The 21,336-nt window shown below is 36.7% G+C and overlaps 4 protein-coding genes and 2 long non-coding RNA genes across 8 annotated transcripts; 4 read left to right on the forward strand and 2 right to left on the reverse strand.

The window, feature by feature from the left end:
- Positions 1-279: 279 nt before the first annotated feature.
- LOC149241966 (uncharacterized) lies at positions 280-9,061 on the reverse strand. 3 transcript variants are annotated; one of them, XM_089374092.1, is made up of 6 exons: positions 8,708-9,061; positions 5,400-6,070; positions 5,198-5,234; positions 5,001-5,072; positions 905-983; positions 280-709 (listed from the first exon to the last, which is right to left on the reverse strand). In XM_089374092.1, the coding sequence occupies exons 2-6, from the start codon at positions 5,425-5,427 to the stop codon at positions 605-607; spliced, it is 321 nt and encodes a 106-aa protein (XP_089230218.1). In that variant the 5' UTR covers positions 5,428-6,070; positions 8,708-9,061; the 3' UTR covers positions 280-604. The 3 variants fall into 3 exon arrangements, with proteins under 3 accessions (XP_089230218.1, XP_089230219.1, XP_089230217.1); XM_089374093.1 differs by having other exon boundaries at positions 280-750; XM_089374091.1 differs by lacking the exons at positions 280-709; positions 905-983; positions 5,001-5,072; positions 5,198-5,234 and having other exon boundaries at positions 5,455-6,070.
- Positions 9,062-11,617: 2,556 nt separating this feature from the next.
- On the reverse strand, positions 11,618-12,597 carry LOC149241967 (17.6 kDa class I heat shock protein-like). The gene is made up of 2 exons (XM_089374095.1): positions 12,068-12,597; positions 11,618-11,972 (listed from the first exon to the last, which is right to left on the reverse strand). Exons 1-2 carry the CDS (start codon positions 12,300-12,302, stop codon positions 11,686-11,688), a joined length of 522 nt encoding a protein of 173 aa, XP_089230221.1. The 5' UTR covers positions 12,303-12,597; the 3' UTR covers positions 11,618-11,685.
- A 1,487-nt stretch (positions 12,598-14,084) lies between these two features.
- Positions 14,085-15,030, forward strand: LOC149241968 (uncharacterized). Its single transcript, XM_089370732.1, has 3 exons — positions 14,085-14,320; positions 14,413-14,856; positions 14,967-15,030. Exons 1-3 carry the CDS (start codon positions 14,085-14,087, stop codon positions 15,028-15,030), a joined length of 744 nt encoding a protein of 247 aa, XP_089226858.1.
- A 1,101-nt stretch (positions 15,031-16,131) lies between these two features.
- Positions 16,132-16,882, forward strand: LOC149241969 (uncharacterized). Its single transcript, XR_016245684.1, has 2 exons — positions 16,132-16,310; positions 16,412-16,882. It is a non-coding gene; the product is annotated as an uncharacterized LOC149241969 (long non-coding RNA).
- A 449-nt stretch (positions 16,883-17,331) lies between these two features.
- LOC149241970 (uncharacterized) lies at positions 17,332-18,191 on the forward strand. The gene is made up of 3 exons (XR_016245685.1): positions 17,332-17,459; positions 17,777-17,963; positions 18,128-18,191. It is a non-coding gene; the product is annotated as an uncharacterized LOC149241970 (long non-coding RNA).
- A 742-nt stretch (positions 18,192-18,933) lies between these two features.
- LOC149241971 (protein kinase STUNTED-like) lies at positions 18,934-20,352 on the forward strand. The gene is made up of 3 exons (XM_089370733.1): positions 18,934-18,939; positions 19,046-19,195; positions 19,867-20,352. Exons 1-3 carry the CDS (start codon positions 18,934-18,936, stop codon positions 20,143-20,145), a joined length of 435 nt encoding a protein of 144 aa, XP_089226859.1. The 3' UTR covers positions 20,146-20,352.
- Positions 20,353-21,336: the final 984 nt, after the last annotated feature.

Consider the following 21,336-nt stretch of genomic DNA (forward strand, 5'->3'; position numbering starts at 1 on the left):
GAAGATGTTTGTTTATGATAATTAATACAAAAAATGCGGGTCCACACAAAGAACCTAAGACTATTACAGCATTTCACATTAGAAGATGTTTGTCGATGCTTAATAGTACAGAGCATGCAGATCCATACCAAGAACCTAAGACTATTACATCCTTCATTGAAAAAGGGTAGATCTTTTTAAAATCAACAAAATTTGGTAACAATTTCCCCAGGTAAGGCGGAAATGATCCAGATTTGTAATTAGCTTTTGTCTGTTTAACTTTTTGTTCTTCTAGTCTAATGCTTTGTGCTTCTTTGATAAGCATCGTGTTACTGATACAAAATTAGAAAGCAAATGATGTTTAGGTGCATTACAAAAATTAAAAGAGCCTTAGAATTTCACAAGGTTTCCTTTCTGTCAGAGCCTTTACCCTTCACCAAACAAATATTTATGGGAATTGGGGAGGGAGTAGCCTTCTAATGCCTTTAAAAAATTATCTTCAGCTGTCTCTTGATGATAGAAACTGTGGGTATTGCAACAAAGACGACTGATCTGCCACTATTGTTGAGCAGTGACAGCTATAACTGGGGCATAAAGAATTCTGATGTCATCCAGCTCAGCCTTGTTATTGCATTGTGGACACTACTAGAAACTGTGGGTATTGCAACAAAGACGACTGATCTGCCACTATTGTTGAGCAGTGACAGCTATAACTGGGGCATAAAGAATTCTGATGTCATCCAGCTCAACTTTGTTATTGCATTGCGGACACTACACATTTACAGAAATAGAAAATTACAATTCCCAAGATTTGGTTGCAACAAAAACATAGAAACTTAATCTTTTTGAAAAAGTTCATAGCCTTACCAGCTCACTTAACATCAAGACCATGGAAATCAACAATTGTGAGGTTGAATAATCTTACCTTGCCAATGTTATTCACATGTCGCTGAAGCCACTTTCTAATACAAGACATGCCAAACATGTGTCCACAAGCAAGAGAGCTGCATTTTCAGTTTTCAATTGTCAGTCTTTGGACATTTGAAAGCTCTTATAAAATGAATAAAACATTTTGATGCAAGGAAAAAAGATAATTTATATGGTTTCTGATAACAAGACATAAACATCAAACTAACAAAAGACTATTAGTGTTGACGGACTCTGGTCGCTTCACTCTTGAAGAAACAACTGAGGAAAGAGAGAATACAGTTTTCTTCTCGTTTCAGTTCAGTGATAGTTGTCAAAGTAGATTGAACTTGAGCCGTTTCTTTCTCAGCTTCCATCTTGACAAATATTTTTCTCTCTCTTTCTTCTCAAAGCTTCCTAACTTTTCTTGCAGAACTTAGACAGTTCCTCGCAAAGAACAAATAATGTTTTCTCTCTGTTTTATTGCTAAGTTCTTCTCCAGTTTCACCTGTTTCAAAGCCCTACCCCTTTCTACAAATGTTTTTGATATGTTAGCGTTTTTCTCTTCTGCCTTTTTCTTTTCTTCAGTTACTTTCTTTAAGGCATCTACCGCTTTTTGTAGACAGTCCTCCCTTTCTTGCAGCGTCTTTTCCAATTTTTCCTTCTCACAGGCCACGTTATGCAAATCAACGTTCCCCCGATTTAGTTACCTCGCATATTTCATATTGTCATCACTCAGCTTAATAAGTTCCCTCGTATAATTAATGTTGCTATAAGTCTGTATATGATCATTGAAACCCAAGAATACGCTTGACGAGAGTCCGTGATACATTTCAAAAATACCGAAGTTAGCAGCAGGTGGAACTGACTGCGAGAATGAGATGTTTGTTCTTGTAATGGGAAAATGTTGGGCAGTATTACTAATCCCAAGGCATTGAGTATTAAATTAATGCAACTGAGAATTAGAAGTTTCAGTTACACTGCTCGGAAACATATTCCAGTTGTTTAAAATTCCATGACTCTGTGGTGGAATAACCTTGCCCTCTTCGAGACCGTTGCCAACTGAGTTCCGTTTCCAGGCGAAACAGGAAAATTATTTATAAATTCAGGAATACGTGGCACCGATTCCAAACATTCCAAATAAGGCAAGAGATAGGTCTCTAGTTGCCCATGAGAAGCCTGCACATGATATTGGTAGGGAATGGGGCAAATGACATTTCCATCTTGATTTCTAACCCTGGCCACATTTGAAGTATCAATTAAAAGCGTATTTGCACTACCATGTCTCCCAGATCTTCCCACACTCTAGTCAAATTCTTATAACATCCATGAACTGTGTTGCCCTGTCGGCTACTACCTCCTAAAATGTTCTGCAACACAAAATCATGGACCTCTCTAGGTTTCCTGACCACAGAACCACCTTGAATGCAGAAAAACAAGCCCACAGAAATCTACAAGCGTGAGGGTGCACAAACACAATATAGGGGTCCACAACCAAATTACCATGGGCAAAAGTACCCTTACTTTTGTGAACAAAATGTGCCAGGAGATACTCTATACTGATTACCAGCAACTTGTCATATTTCCTCACTCTTATTTCTTTCACCATCTTTCTCTGCTCCGACTCTGCCCGTCCAGAGAATCCCCTTGACAGGCCCTTTGGAATGCCTTGCATCTGCTAAAAATTCTTGGGGATGATGAAGCAGCCAGTGTTGACATGGGAAGGCAACATAAAATCGGATCATCCTTTGTGATTGCAAATTGGAATTATTTATCTGCTCTTTTGAAGGTGGACACTGCAGTAAAATTGGATCATCCTTTGTGATTGCAAATTGGAATTATTTATCTGCTCTTTTGAAGGTGGACACTGCAGTGAATAAGATACTTTTGTTTGGAAAAATAATCAAACAGCCATTTGGAAGATGGAACTTTGCAATGCCTGCACATCATTTGTACCAATTGAATATCTTTGTTTATGATCTGTAATTTTTTATGAATCATTGGAAACAAGAGTAACGGTTTGACACAAGCTATGCCAGAGGTATTATGATTAATACAAATATAAACTAAAATGGTTCAACATAAAAGTAGGGTATAGTTGTCGAGTAAGTTTATTCTAAAAACTATGTATACATATTCCTTTCACAGACACGAATTCAACATCACATTGTGATGCATTTCCAATCTCCTAAAAATTTTTGGGGCCCAACTCTAGACTATACCTAACTACCCAATACTAAATAGTGGTTGGTTTTCTCTGAGAATGGTCAATTAACTTGCACGAGATGATTGGGAGCACGAAGAAGTATTTACAGATGATGATCATGCAAAGCAAAAGAAATTCTCTTTAATTTTGATCTGTCATGGCCGTAAGCTAGATACATTTGAAGAAACATCTTTGTTAAGCCATGGACAATTAGTATGTAGCTTTGCTTTTCAACTGAAAATACTTAGGCATCCATATGCACACAGTATAGATATCATAACCTACAGCTATCATTAGACAATCTAATTTTCAGACTAGGAACCAGTTATCTTTATCAAAAATGAATGGGGTATTATCAAAAATAATATTCAACAAAATGCATTTTACCAGTTTACTGACCTGCAAATCATGTGACAGCATCCAGATGTTTTTTCAACAATTTGTCCACATTTTCCATTCAATTCATCTAATTCCATGGACATTGTCAATTAAAGCTTTTTTGTGATAGCAGGTGCTGGATTAAAGGCTTTTTGATCAGGTGTACTAGTTTATGTTGATGGGTTTATCAAGAATGCCATCCAAAATGTGACAAAGCTTTCCTCAGGTTCATATTAGGTTTTGCTTGGAAAAATATATAGATAAATACCTCAGGCTACCAAAACAGTGCCAGAACAAGAAAAATATAACTAATCACATAGTCTAGATATCATTATGTTATTAGAGAACGTATCAGGGGAGATGATTGTTGGACCTACCAAGACTCTCTTCATGGACGAGATCTCGACAGGACTTGACAGCTCGACCACGTATCAGATAGTTAAATGCCTACAACAGTTTACCCATCTCATGGATGCAACAATTCTCATGTCTCTGTTGCAGCCAGCGCCAGAAACATTTGATTTCTTTGATGACATAATACTCTTATCAGAGGGGCAGATTGTCTACCATGGACCTAGGGAGAATGTGCTGGAATTTTTTGAAAGCTGTGGTTTCAAATGTCCTGAAAGAAAAGGCAGGCACCGCAGACTTCCTACAAGAGGTATTCAGGTTATAAAATTTCAAAATATTTATTTCTTTCATCAAATCGGTGCTTTCTAATTCTAATCGTACATTAGACTTACATTACCTCGCCAATATCCCATGGTTACAGGTTACATCTAAGAAGGATCAAGAGCAATACTGGGAAGCTAGATCAAAATCATGCTCAATGAACCTATAGAGAGGAACCTAGACTAAGAATCTCACACTGTTATCTAAGAGAACAAAAAGGAAATTTCTTCCATATTTCCCCTTTTGGCACATAAGGGAAGATTCATGGGAGAATTCATGCGTATTTTTTATATGCCTTTCCTACCTTTTGGATAAGTCTTTCATCATTTTGAACGAGATCCAACCCAATTATAAGGGCTGATGAAATTGCATTGGTGTCTATAACTAATTTCTTTCATGTAATACTAATTGATAAGGTTTCATTAGCAAGTGCTGCTAATGAATGAATGTAGAACCCTTTCATATATTTAGTTCTTAATGAATGTAAATATCTCACTCATGGAATTCTCAATTGATTAAAAATATTAATGACCATTCATTGTAGCAGCAGAATTGACATTTCAAGGGAGGTTTTTTTCACCCTGAAGGCCTATTTGGATGTCAACAAAATATCAAGAGGCAAAGATTTAATAGTGGTAAACTTTGCAGAACAAAAAAATAATCCATCAAATGTAACCTTTTTAATTTAATTGTTGTTTTTCTTTCTGCAAGAAAAAACATCATTGCAGGCTTTTATTTTGAAGGGAAAAATATCAACCAAGTATTTGACAATGACAATCCAAATGTGTTACTGGAAGTGCTGACCACCTTATATTTTGGACACGAATACCGCGGGGGTTTAGAGATAAAACCAACTTACCTGTTTAATAAAACGAACACTCCACAAAGAATAAATGTTCCCGCCACAAGAAACCATGCACCAAGTACCAAACTGAGAAACAAAGCAGAAACAGATAATCAACAGGACAATGTTTAATGGTTTAATTTATCAAACCATATCTTCATGCATTTTTTATCCTCGTGGGAAAAACAAGTTTTTCTACATATAGAACTTACAAGTAAACCAGAGTCTTGAGTCCAAGAATAGAAAATACTGCCAACCAACAATCACAGGGATCAGATTAGTTCAAAAAATTAAGTAAAAAATAATAATAAGGAAAACAGATTTAAAGTTCAATAAGCGCAAATGCTCAGACATAAAATTGAAGTCCCAATCTTATGGTGCATTTGGGTATTAGAAACAGGTAGTAAATCATACAAAGTCCAAGAAATGCCAGAACCAGCATTGCTGCAGCCACCACAATTAAGGTAAATCGCCTGGCTCAGGAAAATCACAGCTTATTAGCTTAATGCAAGTAATAAAACAAAGACAAAACTGGATTAATTAATCCAGCAGCACAACTTCTGATCATCTCCTGAGCCTGTCGTGCAGCCCATCTAGTCAAGATCCTAGATTGGCGTCTTCTTGCTGCAGAAGACTCGGCTAAATCTTCTTCAATGTTAGATCTGCGTCTTCTACGTATAAGCTGATCACCTTCCTCTTCTTCACCATCATCATGGTCCTCATCAAAGTGATGAACATCAATGCAATCTCTACGCCCATTGATTCCACTTTCATGAGCAGAACTGCAGGAAGCAAGAGTCATACAGGTATGGAAATGATCCCGAACAAGCTCCTCTAAACCTCGTCTAAATTCAGCATGAGCAGTGGAAACTGACTGGGCCTCCACTAATTCATTCATCTCCTGCTTTTGTTGCCATTGTTGACGATGAATCATGTTAGCGAATCTTTCATCTCCCTCAATTGAACCCGACGCCATATGAACTCAGTTCTGGAAACAAACTTGTTAGATGATGAAGGACAACTCAAATGACATTGAAAGGTGACTTTCACAGTTCCATAAAACGTGGTTGTCTCAATCTGGATATCTGCATCAAAGTTCATTCAAACCAGTCATAACAAAATAATTAGCTCTTCCTCCACTTGGATGCACTTAGCTACTACATTAGGTAAGATAAGATAAGAAAATTTTATTAATGTCCAACGAATGACCATAAATAGGTCAATGGGACTGAAGGATACAACCAGTACAAGTACAATGTGGGAGTGCAAACGCAACTCCTAGAAAATTCCAAAGTTGAATCACAATCTCCCTTTCCTTTCCACATCCATTCCTTGTCCCAAATACATTTCAATTTACTATCAGTTTGGCCAGTGCATGATAGCAAGTCATTGAAGGCTACTTCTGACACACTTGTTATGCTTACAGCCATTTCCAGCAAAAGACCCCACATAAAAGATCAAATCATCTGCAGGCTGCAGCTAAATTCGAGTCTTAACTTATTTATCCAAAGAAAATGGCCCCTTTGTTAAAAGTTAAAACAAGGGAAAGTCAATCTCCTGATAAACAACATGGTAATTTGTCATTTAATTCATCCAAGACAACCAATAGAATCTATAAATTATAAAATTTCAAACCTGTTGATAAAGTCACAAAACACAATTAAAAATTCTCAAGCCTATCATAGTATCAAATACAGCAATAACACAACTTCCAAATTCCAAAACACTAATATATCGTAGGATAAAAACTGCCAATTTTGCAATACAATCAAATATGAAAACAACAATTTCCAGTTGCCATGCATATCAATGCAATTAGAAAAACACAAGTCAGTATTCAATCATATCCAATAAACAAGAAGTGAGTTTACAAAATCCAAGCATGTTAATAAAGGACTGTAAAAAGTTCCAAGCCTCTAAATGAAACCAAACATTATAAGTAAAAGTTTCACATCCCAACCAATTGATGGAATCGATTGTATATATGTATAAAACCTTTGCTTTTATGAATCAATTAAATACTTAAGATTTTTGAACATGGTATAGGCAGTAAGTATAAGAAAATGGGTATTGGCAAACTCCAACAGATAACAAATGTGCAAAGTTTGTAAATTAGGTCTTACCTCAAAGATAGCCCATTGGGATAGTTTGAGTAGTTGAGTATCGTGAATTATAAAAAAGAGGTCACAGTGGAGGTCACAGGGTCAAGTCCCTGGGCTGGCTGCCTCCACGAATATTGACCTCAATTCACTCGAGGTCCCCGCCATACAAGGTTGCCCAAACTGCAACTGGCAGGTTTGCCCTTAGTATGATCCTCAGATCGAGGGGAAGTGTGTAGTGGGTATCCTGAGTTGTGCATTTCATCAACAAAATTTTAAAAAGAAAAAGGTCTTAAATCAAAGATGTGTGCCAAGTTACAACAGAAATGACGACAACTATTACCCCATCTAACAGATCTTTTACGCCTCAGTTGTATCTGAAGTAAAACTAAATGAAAACAGAAATAAATGGCTCTACTGTAAACGCCTTCACATACAATCGAAAACTATAGCCCCTCCCTTGCCAATGGGGTCCTGGTTCAGTGGGCAAAGGCAGTGATATGTCAAGCTACCCACCCAGGTTCAAATCCACTGGAGACAGAGATAAGTAATTGGGACCAGGTGAAACAACTGGGTAACTTTGATAGAAATGTACCTCCCCTTGAGGGCTGCTTGCTAGTGAGAACGGGCCACTGGTTGTGCCTGATTTATTCGGGCTAATTGGAATGCTTCGGGTGTTTAAAGGAAGCACTTTCAAAACAAATACTAAGCACCAGTATTGTCAAGCCCGTCAATGGAATTAAAAAAACACAAATATATTTAACCAATGCACTCAGCCATATCCAACCAATTATGCCAACGGTTAACATCGTATTGGAATTTCTATCAGAATCTTTAATCGATGCATTTTCGCCTGCTTTCCGTAAATATGAAAAATCATATGCCTCTCATTTCAACCAGCAAGAGGCCATACCCTAACACATGCCACTCGTGGCTTGAACTAAACACCACATGCGAACAAAAATGGCAAAAGAAAATGAAGTAATCGAATGCACAGAGAGACTAGTCGCGACTTATATGTATCAACAAAAAACTAAATTTGAGCAAAATATGAAAGCAATTACACAACTTACATGAAATGGAGCTTTGCGTGCACAAAATAAAAGGCCAAAAGCTTTTTCACGAAACTTAAATTTCATTAAGTATTAAAAACCTAAAACTGGAATTCATAAAAGCAAGAAAATTCAACCAGAGAAAAATCAGAGATAGTCAAATATCAATTGCACAAAATAATAACCACCAACAAATATCAGTGCCATCCAATATCAAACGCAAAAGAAGAAAAAACTAATCCACAAAAAACATATTTTGGCAAAAAACAAGAATTGAACTCACGGAAAAGCAGAGCGCATCCACCGACTTCAAGATTAAATGCATGAAATTAATAATCATCACGAGAATTGAACTAAATTTCAACATTTTGAAATTCTCTGTTTTTGAAAGGAAAAGAAAAAAAAAACACAAATTTCAGAACCATGAAAGGAAAAGAGAAAGTATTTTGTTGCTTCAGATTAAAAGAACATGAATTTGAGAGCCTTGAAAGCAAAATAAAATTTCTAGAAGCTTCATTTGGAAATCCATTTGATCTCGGGCCCAAAATAGTTGAAAGAAAACTCCAATTACCAGTGAGAGAAAAACCTCGATCAATCCCAGGACATTTAGAAATTCAAACGACGCCTGCTGGAAGGAGTCCCGTCCCGAATCAAGCAAAAGCATGTGCTCCTTGTGCCCCACAATTCACAGGAAAAATATCCAAACGCTGGATGACCGTCTCGAACCCGCGAAGACGACATCCCCTGTCCATCTCACCACAAGATTGCAGGAACCGATCGCTGTACACATTCTCCAGTACATCCCTTATTGTCCGAGAATTGTCTTTGGTTCTGGACTCCAGATCATTTGCTGCCCTATTCAACTTTCTATTCAAATCATCAATGTTTTGTTGGTCACTTACAGGAAGGAACACTTGGTCTACGCCCATAGTTTTTGCAAGGTCAAGATACCCTGACAGACGACCGGTAGTTTGATCCAAGAAGGCTCCCGCTCATGGAAGCACGGAAACCGCAGAACCGCAAAACAGGGACCGCAACAGAATGCGCCATTACTACCCTAGGGCTCGGCATGAATGGGGCCAGCGGTGGGTCTCTCGACGGAACGGAACGGGATGCGACGGGAAAGGGTATGTTGTTTCCTTGTCGTCCGCAGCTTAACGCCAATCGCTAACTCTCCGCAGCTTAACGCCAATCGCATAACTCTCCACGTGTCAGCACGGGAGACAAAGGGACGACGAAAGTCTGTTCCAAAGGAAGGCCTATCGGCCTAATAATAATTAAGCTTGACAACGTTTGTGGCCTTATCCCTTTATTTTCGTCAATATTCCACATGCGTGGGTAATTAATGCATTAAAGATAGAGTCTTTCAGGCATAGCGCCAAAACATAAACATAACTTCTCCATGTTGCGTAGGTGTTTAGGGGTTCTAAGCCTAAAAGCCCCAAAATTCTATAAAAATATTTCGTGCCTGATTGAATTCTATTCAAAGTGCCTTGGGGACTTTGACCTCTGACCTTCCTAGTTTGGCCCAAAAACAACCATCATGGCCGAAATGTCATTAACTTAAAATGTCTTTTAATTTAAATTGTTTTTTCTAATTCCTCTGCTACGTAAATTCAACAGGAATTTCCATCTCACTCCTGTACCCTACATTTATACGAATTTAGCCCTCCATGGCTAATTTTCATCCACAAACCTGAATTTCCAATCTATAATCTATTCTTAAACTCTATTGAGTGCCCTCCTGTACCTACTTGTTCTCAAGTTTTGAGGAACTTTTTGCTATTCACACCCTTATGATTTTCGTATAAACCATGAAAAACAATTGTGAAATATGGTTTTTTTTTATGAAATGAAATGAAATTTTAAAGTCCACTGGACTAGTTATAGTCTATCTGACTACTAACTTTCCTATATTTTGCAATTCAATTATTTTATTATTCAAATTATGATGAGCTAACCCAACCTTCTCACAATTCTCTCATTGAAAAAACAATGCCAAGGAACCAATGTCGAATGGATGTTAACATATCGCTGTTGATGTCACTGAAAACATCACATTTCAAAATGAAATGTTTTACCTATTCTTCCCAAGCTTATTTAGGTCTTTTCGATAGAGCTGTTTAGCACCGTAGTTGATGTGAATTAGTTCTTAATTGAGCAATAAGAATCTTTGCTCTCCATCACATTTCAAAATGAAATGTTTTACCTGTTCTTCCCACACTTTTTTAGGTCTTTTCTACAGACCTATTAGCACTGTAGTTAATATGAGTTAGTTCTTCATTGAACAATAAGAATTTTTACTCTCCATAGAATGCTAACACCAATGTACTCTTTTTGTTGGGGATCACAAGTGGTGTTGAATTCTTGAACATAATACTTCTTTTTTCTACCCAACTCTTTTCCCCATATACACTTAGGGAACTTCTCTATAATAAAACTCGTTAAATCCTTGCTATCTATGGAACATGCATTAAGGTAAATATTCTAATTTCCATTTGTTATTTTGTCTCATCCATAATTTCTTCTTTTCACTCATTTTTTCATTGAAAATAATTTTAAGCCATTTAACTTCTACTATTTACTCAATTCTTTAACATATATATTAAATACATATATATTTCATTTTAAAACTTAAATTGAACTTTTAATCAAAGTATATATATATTCAACTTTACACTGAGTATATATATATATATATATATATAAAATTGATTTTCAAATCTAACACAATTAAAAAATTGTGAGTAACGAATAGATCAATTAGATTTCGAATATGATCTTAAAACATCCCTGTGGCTGTTTGGTTTTAAATACTAGATTTAAACACGTTTGTTTTTAGATATTACATTAAAATACTCAGTGAACGATTTGTTTGTGGTTAAATATCAAATGAAAATAATTGTTCTTAAATATTACATTAAAATACTCACTTAAAGGTATGTTTCTTTGTTTTTAAAGTTTTAGTTTAATTTTTTTAAAAGTTCTGGAAATTTTGGTCATATTTTAAAAAAAATACAAAGATTTTTGTAAATTTAAATAAAAGTTGTCAAAATTTATAATTTTATATTCTCTAGATGTTTTTGATGTTGCTGAATTTATTTCTACCATCAAAAACATGATTGAGACATTGCATTTGTATGGTGCTGAATTCATTTCCAGCATCAAAAACATGATTCAAACACTACATCTACAAGATTTTTTGAATTTTTTTAACCAAATTCCATCCGCTTTTAACGGACAATTCCTACCCTCCCTACAAGACTCCGTTTAACTTTTTTTTTAATGTTAAATGGAAAACATCTTTCAAACGAAAAGCGTTAATAATTCACCACCAGAGCCCAAAAAAATGTTGACACGGAGCACTACTTCAAAAATGTTGGGAAAGGACGAAAAAGAGAACAATTCTATTAACCACAGCCAAAGAGTACACTCAATAATCAAGACACTAAATGACCGCAATTATTTACAAGACACTAAATGACGGCAATTATTTTCAAGCATCTGTACTTGAAAAAGCCCTAAATCACGAATTACAATGGCTCCCTTTTACTTGTCATTTGCAGAAATCTCAATAGGTTTGGCATCGCCATTAGAGACAACTGCCGGTTTAATCTTCGGGGCATTCACAGTCAAAACACCGTTCTCCAATTTTGCAGAGATGCCATCCGCATTCACATTATCCGGCAGCCGGAATTGCCTCATGAATCGTCCACTCGACCGTTCCACACGGTGCCACTGGTCCGTTTCCTGCACATCTTCTTTGTGCCTTTCTCCGCTTATTCTCAGACTCCCATTGTCGACCAATTCAATATTCAATTCTTCCTTCTTCAGTCCTGCACACATAAATTCAACGGGGCCGCCGGTTATTTAACTAATAGACCGCAAATAGTTATGCGGAGGAATTAATGCAAATAAAAGGGTGACTTACCGGGCAAATCCGCCGTGAAAACATGAGCTTCGGGGGTTTCCTTCCAGTCGAGCTTCGTGTTGGCAATGGCCTGCGCGTCCCGAGAGAAGGAAAAGGTCGGGGAGTCCAACGCGCTGCCGTGGTCGAAGACGTCCCAGATTCGAGAAACAGGTACCCACGGATCGAACAGGTTGCGGTCCCATGGATCCCACAGGCTTCCAGCCCTCGATCGACCAAAGAAAGGAGTCAAGGCCATTCTTTAGAGCTTTTTCTTACCGTAGAGTGACAATTCGGTCAAATCCGCAGAATTTAAAGTGTCGAAAGGAAAATCAAACAAAGCACGAAACGCTGATACTAGCACAAAGTAGAGGGAAATCGCCAATTCGATGACTATACGCAGAGAGAGGGAAATTTAAGGGATTACGATGATGGTTCCCGAGACGACCAGCAACAGTTGAAGTTTCCAGAACGGACTCTTCTGGGATCTTGATACAGAAAGAGAGTGGGTTACGACGATGGCTCCAGAGACGCCCAGCAACAGTGGAAGCTTCCAGAACGTCCATTATAGAGTCTTGGATACAACGAGGTTAATTTAACGACTTCATGGAATGATAAGCGATGCCACAAGAATCGAGGTTTCCAGAATACGCTTGAATTTTTTTTAACTATTATTTATAACAAATAAAATGCCGTTTCACTTTTTGTTTTTATTTTTAAAAGATTCTTAATTTTAATTTTGTTAGTTTAGAGTAAGTTTTTAAATTGTTTTTGTTTGGTTAATAATTGTTTTTCTGGGATTTAAGGAAACAAGTTAATAGTTTAGGAATTATAAAAAATAAATACCATGAACTAATTATGATTTTTTAATTTTTATTAAATTAAATAAATGTACCAAACAAAACAATTAATTAATTTAAATTAAAACATACAAAAGCTTCATTTTATGTTTTATTTTAAATGAAATTTTAAAATAAAAAATATGACTACTTTTTCATGTCATCATATTTACAGGAACTAAACCAGATTATTGATGGTCTCTCAAAAATTACATTGCTACATGACAAAGATCTATGACATTAGAGAATATCACAGCAGTGTTCCCACACATTTCTCAACCAAGTGAGTGGGCTATTTGACCAACAACCTCCATGATCGTAGTTTTTTGGGCTATTTATTTTGTTGTAGTATTGGTAGTTTATTTTTAGGCCGATAGGCCTTCCTTTGAGTGAGTTTTTCGTCGTCCTTTTGTTTCTAAGCTTGACGGCTAGCGTGCACATTCAGCGGGCAAATTATTCACATCTGTCGTGCAATAATTTCTGTTTCTCCTCAACTTTTTGCTGCCGATTTTACAGTCAGTTGTTACGCATTTTACGTGGGAGTTCCAGCCAGTTGTTACACATTTTATGTCGGAGTTCTAGGACACCACTTGGGTGCAGCACAATCCCAAGTCCAGGTGCATGCACTTGTCTGCACAAACTCCTCCCTCTACATTCGACAGGGTTTAGAGGTTAGTATAGCACCGTGTATATATTCGCGCAGAAATCCAATTGCTCCTTTTTCTAAAGCAACACGGCAAGAGCCGAGCGCAATTTGATTTGGGTCTGTTCTCAGCCTGCAATTCTTGAGGGGAGTCAAAATTTCTCAAAGCTCACGTGCTTTGTTAATGGATTTTCAGTCCAATTCTCAATGCAAATTCAACGCATCTTCTTCATATTTGTACATCAAATCCTTCAGACAAAAGCAAAATCGACAACAGCAATCCAGCGACTCTGTTTTTCTGAAATCCTGCGCGTGGTTTTGGGAGCTCTGGAAGTACAGACGGGTGGCTTTGAGAGTTCTTTAGCCAGGTACGGCATTGAAATTCTGTGCATAAGATCCTCATTAATGAATGATCTGTTTCCCTTTATCTTTAGCCGAAGGAGTAAACAGTAGACCCCCCTTTTTTATCTTGCTTTGGACGGAAACCCAAAGGGTTTCGATCCCGTGATCTCCTTATACAGACCCAACAATACTTTTCTCGGCGGGTAAGTGCTCCATGATGGGCACCAGTGGTGCTCCCAAGAGGTCCATCCGATCACCGCGGCAAAGGGCTAAGGTTCCAGGATGGGCTTCCTTTGATGCCCAACAGTGGGGTGGGGTTCCTAAGGCTGACGTGGACCCTTTCCCACCTATTCCTCCAACCTCGTCCTCTTCTAATCATCTCCAGAGAAAGCCAAGTCAGGGTTCTGTTATGGACAAGAATTATCTGAAAGATAGAATGATGTCTCGGCTGTGGTGCGGCACGAAAATATTTCCTTTATGTCTCCAAATTCTAGAGGCAAACCTTGGAAAGGATTTTCTCAATTAATAGAAAAAGTTGTTGTTAGGCCAGAGAAATTGATTGATCCTTATCCTAATACAACCCTGGCTAGCACTGCTATGCTGCAGGGCGTGACAGATGATGCAAATCAGAAAAAGGTTGCAGTAGAGAAACTGAAGGCCTTGTATGGTTGGGTTGATGAGAGCCTGATAGAGGATGTTTTAGTGGCTGTTAATTATGAGCTTGAACAAGCCTCTGCTTCCCTGGAGTCTATCGCTGTGACGACGTTGCCGGAGAATTCAAATCCCTCTGATGCATCTGAAGCTGTTGAGAATTCTCTACCTGATCAGAGTTTTGAAGGAAGTGGCCCTCTATTGCCTAAGTCCTTGGGTTTTGAAAATTTACATGTGACAGTTGCAAGAGGACACATGCCAACTGCTCCCCCTGAGCCAGAATGGGAGGAAGATGATGTATATTTGAAACATCGAAAGGAAGCATTGCGGATGCTCAGGTATATTTTTCCAGCCTATTTCCATGAAGTCCATTGAAATTTTTTAAGGTGATCATTACTGATAATTGGGAAGGCATGAACATATATTATCTTCGCTTGTTTTCAAGCAGGGCTCTAAATCGACATTCAAGGGAAGCTAAAAGAGCTTATTTGCGAGGCGATCACAGCAGATGATGAAAAGGCCTTACTAACTAAACAAAGGGTAAAAAAGAGGCAAAGACAGGCCAACAAGGATATAAGTTCCACGAGATCAAAAGAGAAGCACTCAGGTCTTGGTCCAACTCGCTCCTCTCCCCGGTTTCATGTCGTTTCCAGTTGCGATAATCAGAAACAGCTTGGAAGTTTGCAGAGTGTGGAGATTGAGAAGAGTGAAGAGAACAACGGAACTTGTGTGGCAAATATGGTCACGGGAAGGATTTCGAGAAAGGTAATGCTATCCTCACTTTATCTTTTCAATTGGCCCCTTTAAATTTGCAAAGTCACAGTTCATGCCTCAACATATTATAAAACATTTTTAATCATTTTATTAACACTATTTTAAGTACCTTTTACTTTCCATGGAGTAATCTTTGCTGCTTCTAGAAGCTGTTAAATTTTGTTTCTACCTGAAAGGAAGAAATCCGGTCATTAATTAATGATTTCCATCTGAGTATGTATATAACATAGTCCGCAAACCATATAGTGCTCTAAGACATATTCCTGTGTCCTAGAATGGCTTCAGAGGTTCCCCTCGCATCCAGCGTCCATCAACTTTTCCTTTGACCACTCAAAGTTGTCTATGACTGGTGTAAATGCTGAAAATACGGATAAATAGCAGAACACTAAAGGGATTCATGGTGATTTTGGGTTTTCTTATCATTATGAAGTATAATTGTAATGTTTAGTTTTTAGGGTGTCTATTTTGCTATTCATACAAAAAATGTTTTAGTGTGAGGTTCCACTTACTCAGGTGACTTTATTATCAGTTTTGGGATGGCTAATTTTATTTAATTGTACTTTTGCTGTGTAACAAGGAAAAAAGTAACCTCAAACTACAGCAGAGGAACCCAAATGAAATCATTCCAAGGTAGCATCAATAGGGTCAAACAAGAATAAGCATTTATTGAATGATGATTGCGAAAATATTACTGAACCAACTGTAGAGGGCCTAAAAGATCATGGATCTAACAATGAAAAACTTGCTTCAGATAACATATCATTGGACGAAAAAAGAATAAAAATGCCAAAAATCATGGGTCCTAACCATGTGGAATCCTCATCTTTAGCAAATGATGCCCGTACTTCATTAGAAACACTTGATGGAAGCTTACGCAGTAAAAGGACTTCGAAAGCAGCCACATCAAAAGCAAATTTGACAAAGAAAAGTAGAAGTCCAATCCATCTGGAAAAATCTAATGGAGGATATAAAACAAAATGTCAGTCCCCTGACACGAAAATGATCCACTCCCAAAAAGGTAATTTAGAAACTGATATGTTTGTCACCCCAATAAGTTATCTATCTTCCCTTGGAACCATCATTATGAAAGTAGAGAAGTTAACAACGTTCCCTTTGCAGGTGAAGATTCAAGAAAAGATAGCGTTATTGCTGATAACAACCTGAAAGCACAAGCACGGGATAGCTTTGAAAAACAGAAGCAGGCATCTAAAACTATTGTAGTGCAATCATCACCCCGTCTTAGGTCACTACAGTGAACTTGTTCCTAGAACTAGTGGCATTTGGGACATGAGGAAGTGACTCAGCTACACAGGAGGAGAACATGTTCAGGCCTTAAAAAAATTGCTTCAGTGAGTCATATTATATACAAGATCATCTTCAGTTTGATGTTTATTTTGATGATGTAGTTACTCTTGAAGCCATGATAATATTTTAATCAGCACATGTTTATGCTGACGATTATGTAGGCAGGTTTGCTTTGCAGGCAAAGCAAAAGGCAAAGCTGCAAGAGCATTATCACTAAATAGTGTGCTGATCTAATCTTCTTCTGTAAGAGCAGAACAGTTTCTTTGAGTAATCTTCATTTTGCTATAGTGTGTTTTATGAGTGGGAATAATTGAGGTATTAGAGATTAGTGGTGGGGAGGAGGGGGATAAACATCATAATTTTCAGTATTTAAAGAAGAAAATATATGGTGGTGGCCAAACATAATCCCTTAGTCATTAAAAAAATCCCTTAGATCAGAGATAAAATAAGATTAAAGCAACAGAACGGAGGCATGCATAACTATCATGGGATTTTTTATTTTTATTTTTTTTGTTCTGTAAAACCAAATAGGTTAACAGAGTAGTTTAAGTGGCCAAACCTCAAAGAGCATCTTTATCTTTGACATGCAAACCATTTCCTCTTCTAGATTTTCATTTCATTATGGATAGCAGATTCCTCTCACAGAAAAATATAGTTTCATATAGTATATATATGCTTGTTGTTTTGTGTTATATTTGTTAAATGTTTATCATCCTTATATGTAAGTTCATCTCTTTGTATTTTTTGCTGTTGCAGGAGTTGTTCATCTCTTTGTATTTTTTTCTGTTGCAGGAGTTGGAGTCCACAGTCGTGGTGGTGCTGCTCTTCCTATTGCAATTAAAAACTTTCTTATTGATAAGGGGTATATATTCATCTTAGACTTTTAGCATGAATTATCTTGTATTAGTGCTTTCATTGAAATTAATTGCATGTGGTTCAACTGTATTTGCATTGATCGTATTATCTTAGACTCTTATTGAACTGTGCCTGATTTCATTTTGATTAAACTTCTAGAATGAATAGGGAAAATTAGATATCCACCATGCACATTTCCTTACATCGAATCTAGCCAGTTATCATATCTTCTCAGCAGTCTATGACTTTGGAAGTTTTGGGTGGATAAGAATGTCTTTAAAAATGTTTTGATAGTTTGCTTAGCATATCTATTGGACCGTGCAGGTACAAATTTAGTGAAGCTAGAGCAGGCGTGATTGTTGTTCGCCCTAAGTTCTGCTACAATTAGATTCCTCTTTTTAACTACCCAGCAGTTTGTATGTACATTAAAATGAGCGAGATGAAGAGAATGGTCATTGGTGCAGCATGTTGTCTGAGACAGGCAGCTCAGTTTCGACCTCGAATGAACAGAGTAATTACTCTTATTCTCTTTAGTTGCGTATATATGTTTCAGTTTCTGATCTTATGTCAAATTTAGTTGCTTGAAGACGTTTCCTTTCCTGTGAGGAGTTAGTGCTAGAATTGTTTTTGCCCATAACGAAGAAATTGTTTCATTAATTGGTTACTGTGTTGAAGAGAAGGAGTACTTTTTGGTCTACAACTTGTTACTGAGAGGAAGTCTGGAAGAAACTCTTTATGGTATGCAGTATGCCAATTTTCATGCATTTATCATGTTACGTCCTTGGAGATTTTTATTATTTTTTAGTGTTAAGTGTTGTTCCTAGTTCTCAGAAAAAGTTGGGTTACAAGAGGAAAGGACAAGCCACAGGCTCATTGGAAATATAGGTTGAAAGTGGCCATTGGAATTGCTTAAGCTTTGACTTATCTACATGAAAGTTGTTCTCATCCTATCATCCATAGAGATGTGAAATCATCTAATATTTTGCCTTCTGAAGACTTTGAACCTCAAGTATCTTGATCTTTGTGAGAGAAACAAGTTCTCAAGCTTCTATTGAATTGCTTGTATTTTTTGGTTGGAGATGTTATAATAAGATTTGCTTGATCATTAACTAGCAAATCATCTTTCGATGGATCATTAACTAAAGATATTCTGTGAATAGTTGTCAGATTTTGGGCTGGCCAAATGGGCTTCAACAACATTTGAATATATCACATGTAGTGATGTTGTAGGTACATTTGGGTAAATATCCATTTCTTTCTTTACACCAGCTCTTTCCTTAGGAAAATAAATGTCATTTATAATGAAGACTTCATAAAATTAGCTACTATCATATTTCAGGTATCTGGCTCCAGAATATTTCATGTATGGCAAGGTTAATGAGAAGACGGATGTGTATTCCTTTGGAGTAGTTCTTCTAGAGCTAATAACTGGAAGAAAACCAATCAATAACAAGAATCCTAAAGGCTAAGAAAGTCTGGTTATGTGGGTAGAGCTCTAGTGTCCTTGCTTGTTTTGTGTTTGATAATTTTGGATTCTATTGGTTTCTTTGTCTTGGTTCAGAATCTTAATCTCTTGTAAATTTCAAAGTTTAGGTAAGGCCATTACTAGCAGCTGGCTCTGTAAAAGAACTTGCAGATCCACTTTTGGAAGATGCTTATGACATGATCGAGATGAAGAGAATGGTCATTGGTGTAGCATGTTGTCTGAGACAGGCAGCTCAGTTTCGACCTCGAATGAACAGAGTAATTACTCTTATTCTCTTTAGTTGCGTATATATGTTTCAGTTTCTGATCTTATGTCAAATTTAGTTGCTTGAAGACGTTTCCTTTCTTGTGAGGAGTTAGTGCTAGAATTGTTTTTTCCCATAACGAAGAATGGCACATGAAATATCGAGTTGATATCCTTCTGACATAGAGTTAAGGGTGTTTAGATCTAGTGTTTAGGGTTGTAATCTAAACATTTGTTCAGTAGTTCAATTTGTAAAATCATCACCCTTAAACAGGTTAGCCCTGAATGCTGATGGTGGATTATGGCAAAATATTCAAAGCCTCAATTTCCAATAATCTCTTTTTCCATTAATGAAATATAAGATTCTTTGAATATTAGCAAAAGAGATTACATCATATCTCAAACCAAAGCTTCAGTATGCAAATTACCCCTCCCTGAATAGGCAAGAAGAGCCAACATATCTGCTTTTGCTCCAATATCAAGAGAGTATATATCTTTCCTGAGAATCACTATCCTAGCTGAAATCTGGATTGCAAGATCTGAATTGAAAGCTTTGGTTTCCCCAAATAAAGTGGCTTACCTTTGCATTAAACTGGCTTTGTCAAATTTCAAACAATGGATAAATGTTAATGTAAGAACGTGAACTTATTCTTCCTCATTGTTTGTCTGTAACTTATTATTGCAGATTTTGAAATTACTACGAGGAGAAGGAGATGACCTACCTTATTGGACCAAGAGGCAATTGACAATGTCCATGGAATTAGATGAATTGATTGAGGATGAATCTGGAGCAAACTCTGGGAGTTGTGACATCCAAACTCATCTATCACTTGCAATGCTTGGAGTTGATGATGATTTGGTATCAAACAGTAGTCCAGATCAAAGTGTAGATCTTGTACATGAGAGCAGAACCTTGGAAGATTATTTCTATGGACGTTATAGCCATTCAACAAGCTTTGATTGATTTAAATCTACTTCTCTGAGCTTCATAATTTTTCTTACTCCTTACTTCTGTAAAAGCTTCAATATTTTATACTTGGTGTATTACTGTGAGCCAATGTCACTACTTAGCTGTGTTCAATTTCAATCACTCTGCATATTGGCTGAAGCTGTGTCTGAAGTTGAGTGGAGTCCATGTAAAATCCCTTGCCAATTCCTTGTATAAATGTGAAAGCCATTAGTGGTCACTCGTTTTAGTGACCCACTGGTGCTCACTAGGGCTGAAAATTTTCTTGTCCTTGCCTTTCGAGCAATTGTATGTGTGTGGAAGGAAAAACAATTATGATATCACTATTGATTTGCCAAACCATTGTTATGTACTTTTTCAGGTCTGAAGATGTGTAACTTGTGGTTTAGATTGGTACATTCTCTTGCATACCAGTTTACTTTGAATTTGTCAATATCATAAACCCAGTAGCGATTTAAGTGTATGTCTGCATGGCAAAACCGTCTCCATGGCAGAACTACATCGGGCTTGAACTTTTCTAAAAAATTAAGTTGTATGTAAAGAAATATGGTGTCCAAAAAGCATAGAACTCCAAACATCAAATCTCTTTGCTCCTTGTAGGCTTGAACCAACATCTCTTCTAGAGAAATTCAACAATTCTAATTTAATAATCCTATCGGCCTCTCTTTGTACCTTTTGGGACAATTGCTAGTGTATATATTAGACTTAACTTGCAACTTCCACTGCACACTAATACATTTTTTCATATATTTTGTAACTAGTGAGCATTTTTGTTGCTTTCATATGTACTGACTACAATATTTGTCCTTTTTGGGACACATGTTTTATATACGCCCAATACAGAAAGGTGGTGAGGATGTATCTTTAGATGATGAGCAGTTAGATATGCAAACACATTGTTATCCATGCACACTGTTTATAAATTTATGTATTTATAAAGTGTAATTTTTGTTATATATAATAAAAGTTACGAGTTTCATTTTTTTTTAAAAGAAAAAAAAAGAGAGAGCATATTTTGGTATTGCAATTATATGAGCTTTTGTTTTTATTGAATTTATTATTTATTATTTTATTGTTTTGATTATAAATGATTTTGAAGTTGTATATTAGTATTTTATAGATTTTTTTTTTAATTAGAAAATTTATCATAATTTAGTTATCAAATCAACAATGAGATAACTATCAATA

Source organism: Pinus tabuliformis, chromosome 8 (assembly GCF_031772625.1).
Source record: "Pinus tabuliformis cultivar Carrire ecotype Pingquan chromosome 8, CPIR1, whole genome shotgun sequence".
NCBI classification, from domain to species: domain Eukaryota; kingdom Viridiplantae; phylum Streptophyta; class Pinopsida; order Pinales; family Pinaceae; genus Pinus; species Pinus tabuliformis.